The sequence below is a fragment of the Vitis vinifera genome, chromosome 13 (genome assembly GCF_030704535.1).
Source record: "Vitis vinifera cultivar Pinot Noir 40024 chromosome 13, ASM3070453v1".
NCBI classification, from domain to species: domain Eukaryota; kingdom Viridiplantae; phylum Streptophyta; class Magnoliopsida; order Vitales; family Vitaceae; genus Vitis; species Vitis vinifera.
In genome coordinates, this window is record NC_081817.1 from 17,716,547 (window position 1) to 17,722,546 (window position 6,000).

Sequence of the window (6,000 nt, forward strand, 5' to 3'; positions counted from 1 at the left end):
TGGGCACTATTGTTGGAACTTGAATCTTTGTAATGTTTTGCATATTTTAAGAGTTCCATAATGCATCAAATACTTTTATCCCGATTTTATTTGCATCAAGTTTCATAATCTAGTTTTCTATTAACTTTGAACCTTAACATCATATATCAATGGTTATTGAATCATGCTTTATTTTTTGTTCTAGTTTTGGTACTAAGTTTATATCTTTTAACTACTTGTTTAGGCTAAAAAGGAGATTTTTTGGACCTCTCTTTTGCCTACAAAATCACCCTTAAACCTAAGTGATTTAGTAATGAACTTGGCTTATGAATTGAATGTCTAGGTAATCTCAACTATAGTGAGTCAATTGAAGGTCATTTCATAGAAAGAAAGGAACCAATAGATCCTCCAATCATTAGCTATTTTGCAATAGTTTTTTAATTCAATTTTACTATTTTGCACTAGTCTTATTTTCAACCTTGTTAACCCAAGCTTCTTACCCGTTTTCAACAAAATTCATTCTCCTCTTATGCAAGCTTCTTCCATGTTTTCAACAAAATTCATTATCCTTTTTTTGAACAATTGAGCTAAAGAGTTTTTCTTAAAAAAATTCATTCACATTTCAAATCTTTCCATTTCTCCTATACCATTATGATCATCAATCTCCTTGTGATTTGACACTCAATTTATCATAAAATTGGAACTACAACTAACTCCCTCTATTTAGGGATACGATGCTTTGACGTACACATTTGGGAGAAATATTTATGAACAATTAAAAAAAATTAATGACTATGGCATATCAAATTAATGCAAAACTATTTGCAATACATAATTCTTACTCTTGATGGAAATCATGAACCAAATAGCAAAGTGGTTGTACCATGCTATCAAGATAAGTTTTTTAATCAAAGGGTCTTATTATTCTCAATGTCATTAAGTCATATTAGAACATAAAGTTTGTAGATGCACATTTCACTCTATTGCCCATTTCAATAATCTCACTATGAATATTATCACTTTTGCCTCATATGTCAATCATTGATATAGTTGTAGTCAAAGGCTTATTCTGCGTTTGAAATTATATAAAATTAACACAACCATGTCAATCATAGCCGACCATTAATATAATGATTCACTAGATTATTTGTCTTGTGTAAAAGGACTTCTATGTTATTTTACTTGAAAGAAAAATACACAATTATCTATGTGCTTAACAGCAAGCAACAATGGCACCAATGAAACTCTTATTAGGATTTATATATATTAAGAAGCTAATTTAAACAATTGCTAGACTCCTGGAGTCAAAAACACAAAATAAAAAAAATATACAAAATAATAATAATAATAATAATAACAACAACAATAATAATAAGTATTCTAGAGCATATCATCCATGAAATAGTGAAAGTTATTTGGATTATTTAATAACATCGAATGACTTATAGATAATGAGCAAATTAGCAATCAAGTCCAACCTACCATTTGATAAGTGAGACTATTTAATTTGTTAAGTCTATATTGTATCATCTTTCACACACATGCCTTATAGATAATGAGCAAATTAACAATCAAGTCCAACCTACCATTTCGTAAGAGAGACTATTTAACTTGTTGGGTCTATTTAGTATCATCTTTCGCACACCTGGGCTTTCTTCAAAAAGAACCTGCCAATGACGATTTGCGTGAATTAAAAGCAATCAACACCAAATAAAATAAATGTAAGTTTGTCAAGTGAAAACCAGCCTCCATGTATACCGCACCTTTCACCTACCTATTGATAAGAGATTTTTTGTGTAAGAGAAAACTTGTTCACCTTAATTTTCTTTCTAATGTGATATGTAGAACATGCACACACTTATTGAGTGTTATATGGTGTATATACTATAATCCCATTTATCCTTTCTCAAGTGAAGTCGTGTTTATAAAGTAATACTCATTTTTATTACTTCTTGAAAAAAAAAAGATATTAGCATAGAAGTATGAAAAAAATACAAAGAGAATATATTTGATAAACTAATCATTTTCTCATCTTTGCATTAATTGCTAGGAGATATTCACCACTCTAAAATCAAACTTACAAGTTTTAAACCCTAGACTTGTTAAAATAACTAGGCCAAGTAGTTATTAGTATTGTTATTACTACTATCACTATCAATATTGTTATTATCACTATCACTATTATTGGCTAATTAATGTAACGTGGGAAAGGATAAGAGTTTAATAATTGTAGTAATTCTTTATATTAAAAAAATTAATAATTTCACTAATAAATGTTAGAATGGTGACTTGAAAGCAACATAGATAACTATTTAAAAAGCAAAACATCATTTACAAAAACTTATTACAAAGTATGGGAGGTTGGCCTATTGATTTTTGGTTTAATTAAGAGTTTGATATATATATATATATATTACGAAGTATGGGAGATTGGCCTATTGATTTTTGGTTCAATTTATTTTTGTGCCATGAGGATTATGATGTATATGTTAAGAGTCTCTGTCCTACAAGGATTATGAATTGGTTTTGTCAACGCATGGAGTTCTATAAACAAATCTAAGTCCTTTGATCAGAGTGTGTAAGAATCAGTTTAACCAGAGTTGTTAGAGTGACTTCAGTTAATCTTTGTGATTTTAGCCAATCTTAGTGGCTTTAGCCAATTTGTGTGGAGAAAGCTCTCTCAATTTGATTTTGTAATTTTGATTTGAAGATTAGTGAATTGATCATCATTGCCCAGGAAATGTAGGTAAAGACATTCTTATCGAACTTGGTAAATATTATGTCTCGTTTTTTTATGCCTATTGCTCTTGTTATTTATCTTTATATTATAGGATAATTTAATTTGTATTTTATATTATACTTTTGACGTCTTGGGATTAGGTTAAATCATGCACAACAAATGGGTATTAGAGCATTGATTCTATCTAGGGTTAGTTCAGGGCTATTTGTTATTGCACTAGCTAAAAGAAAATGGTAGAGACTTTGTTGTTTAAAACAACAATTATTAATGCAAAATTTGCAATAGAGAAATTTGGTAGAACTAATAATTTTAGAATAAACAAGAATTAATCAGTAGGTTTATAGTTTCATTTGCTTCTCATAAAAGCTTAGAAGTGCTCCGTTATGAAGGAGACATCTGCAAAATTTTGTGGAAGACGTTGGAGGACAAGCAGATGACAAAGAGTCTAAAAAATTGACTCTATTTGAAGAAAAAAACATTTTTGCTTTCTATATCAACCAGGTTTTTCTATGAATGATCATATACTTGCATTTGATAAAATCATAGTAGATTTGTTGAATTTAGATGAGAACATTACATATGGTAAAAAGACCTTATTGTTATTGAATTTGTTTCCTATTTCTTAATGAGTATGAACATCTCACCACCACCTTAATTTGTGCTAAGGATACGATAACTTTTGATGTCATGCCTTCTGCTTTGTGAAGCTTTGAATATAGGAAGAAGGACCAAAAGAATCATAAAGATATGTTAGTAGAAGCTTTAATAGTGAGTGATTGATCTCAAAGTTGGAAACAAAGAAGATAATGCTCAATCTAAAGGCAAACCTATAGAAGATGAATATGCCTTTTTTCATGAAAAAGAGCACTGAAAGAAGGATTGTCCTAAGCTATAGAAGAAGAATAAAAATGAGATAGTCTCTTATGCTTGTGTGGCTAAGTTTTGAGATGATGAGTTAAACTTTGCTTTGGTTGACTTATCCTTTGTTTATAACTTAGATGAATGGACTTTTTATACTAGATACACTTATCACATATGTCCTTACCAATAGTGGTTTTTTTGCTTTGAAAAACTAAAAAGTAGAATTGTTTACATGGGTAATGATAATGCTTGTGAGATAACAAGAATAGGATCATCTAGTTGAAGACCCATGATGGATCAACTAAAACTTTGACAGTTATTTGATATGTTCCTAGTATGAAGAAGTGTCTCATCTCATTGGGAATATTAGAATCAATGGGTTTCATTTTTACTATAAAAGATGAAATTTTGAAAGTTATGTCAGGTTAACTTGTGGTTATGCAAGGAACAAAGAAAAATAATTTGTACTACTTTCAAGGGAGTACAATTGTCAAATTAGTGGCTACATCAAAAATAATGAAGGAGATGCTTCAAATCAAGCACTTCCTTACCAACAAGATTCAATCATTATTAGTAGACCAAGAAGAGAGATTCACATGCCTACTTGATTCATTGATGTGGTGGCATATGTACTTTCAATAATAGAGAGTAATGTATCTTCTTTTTTCTAATAATATACAGTGATGTTACTTCTTACTAGTTGGAAGTGGTTAATAATTTGCAAATTTGAACACTTTGGGGCATATGACTCCTAAAGGCCCATTTAAGGAATCCTTTTGCCACAAAGATTATGATATGACAATTTGTTGTAGGTTAGGAGTCCTTGTCTCACAAGGATTATGAATTGGTCTTGTCAAGGCTTAGGGTCCTATAAATAATTGGAGTCCTCCAGTTAGAAAGTGTGAAAATGACTTCAACCAAAGTAGTTAGAGTACTTTAGTCAATCTTTGTGGTTTTAGCCAATCTTAGTAGCTTTAGCCAATTTGTGGAAGAAAACTCTCTTAATTTGATTTTGTAATTTTGATTTAAAGATCAGTGTCTCCTCTTTCATCTCTATTTCTCTTGCTATTTATCTTTATGTTATAAGCTAATTTAGTTTGTATTTTATTTGGTGCCTTTAAAAGTTGTGTGAGATTAGACAAAAGCACAAGGAGACCAAACTAAAGTTTTTCGTTCAAAAATTTATCACATTAAAATTAATTATGTTTTCCCAGTAACATCTTTTTGTTACTACTTAACCATATCAATTGAATGTGTTGATGCACTTGATCTACCTATCTTAGACGAAACAATAATCTAAACAAGAAAGTAAAATTTCTTGTCTTTGATCCTCAATAACATCCCTTTGTATTTTTATTTTTTTTATATAACACTTTCTCAATCTTTAATTTCATCTATTAAAACTCATATAATATGTTTTATTGTAATCAAAAGTGCCAAATATATGAAAAATATAAAATACCAAATACAAAAATAAAATCATCAATTAATATAACAATATCTTATATCAAGCCAATCATTATTCTTTCAAATAATAAGACAAGAAATCAGGCTATGTGCCCAACCAAAAGTACAAAGGAAGATAACAAAGTATACAAGAAAAACCAAAGAAACTTGCAAACTGCAGGTAGAGATTCACAACCTTATTCATGCAATCAAATTGCCTGATTAATATGCATAATCTCCTTTATATATTCACATTAGTGGATTAAAAAAACCAAAACAGAAAGGCTTCCACTCCAAATGAATTAAAGCTACACCCGATATATAGTGATCAATTAAAAATAAAAATAAAAATAAAAAGAATGTTCATTGTCTGTTTTAAACTAACAATCTGACCCACTTTCAAGACTAAAAGAAATGAGAAAATAATTCAACTTTCTTCCATTTTAGTTTCTTTTTCCATGCAAGCCAAACCCAAGATATCTCTCTCAGCAACAAAGCTACAGCAAGCATATACACAACAGAAAATACCTGGTCAGTCTCTGGTAAGGACAAGAACCGGGAAGCCATGAGAGATAATGGAAAGGGATGCGAGAGCTGTGCTTAGCAGATGAAGTTTTATATATTCAATAATCTTAGTAGGTGGCATACTAAGCACGGCTCTCGCATCCCTTTCCATTATCTCTTTAACAACAATAATCATTCACGGCTGCACAGCATTTAGTATGCCACCTACCATGTTAGGTGCTTTATAGTGACATGTAGAGTCTGCTTTATCCAAGCTTACTAGGTTGTCTTTTCTGCTGATTCAACTCTACCCCAAAATCCTGGCCTTACGGTTTAAGAAGATGCTAATTCACCCAAGTGGTACTTATTGAATAAGGCATCTCAGTTGTGAAAATATGCATGGTGGTGCCTTTTCGGTAGGTACGGGAAAAATACCCTTCAATGTTGTAGCAGATCCTATGTTTTAAGAG

At 30.5% G+C, this 6,000-nt stretch overlaps 1 protein-coding gene and 1 non-coding gene across 2 annotated transcripts in view; both read right to left on the bottom strand.

The window, feature by feature from the left end:
• The window catches only part of LOC100245360 (3-hydroxyisobutyryl-CoA hydrolase 1), a 63,340-nt gene extending 57,618 nt beyond the window's left edge, over nt 1-5,722 (bottom strand). The window contains exons 1-2 of the mRNA XM_059741547.1: nt 5,555-5,722; nt 1,566-1,646 (exon numbers count right to left, since the gene is read on the bottom strand). Coding sequence (XP_059597530.1) covers nt 1,566-1,646; nt 5,555-5,593 — 120 coding nt within the window. The 5' untranslated portion in view covers nt 5,594-5,722. The remainder of the gene's footprint in view (nt 1-1,565; nt 1,647-5,554) is intronic.
• On the bottom strand, nt 5,579-5,728 carry MIR3628 (microRNA MIR3628). The gene has a single exon (NR_127874.1). It is a non-coding gene; the product is annotated as a microRNA MIR3628 (primary transcript).
• Nucleotides 5,729-6,000: the final 272 nt, after the last annotated feature.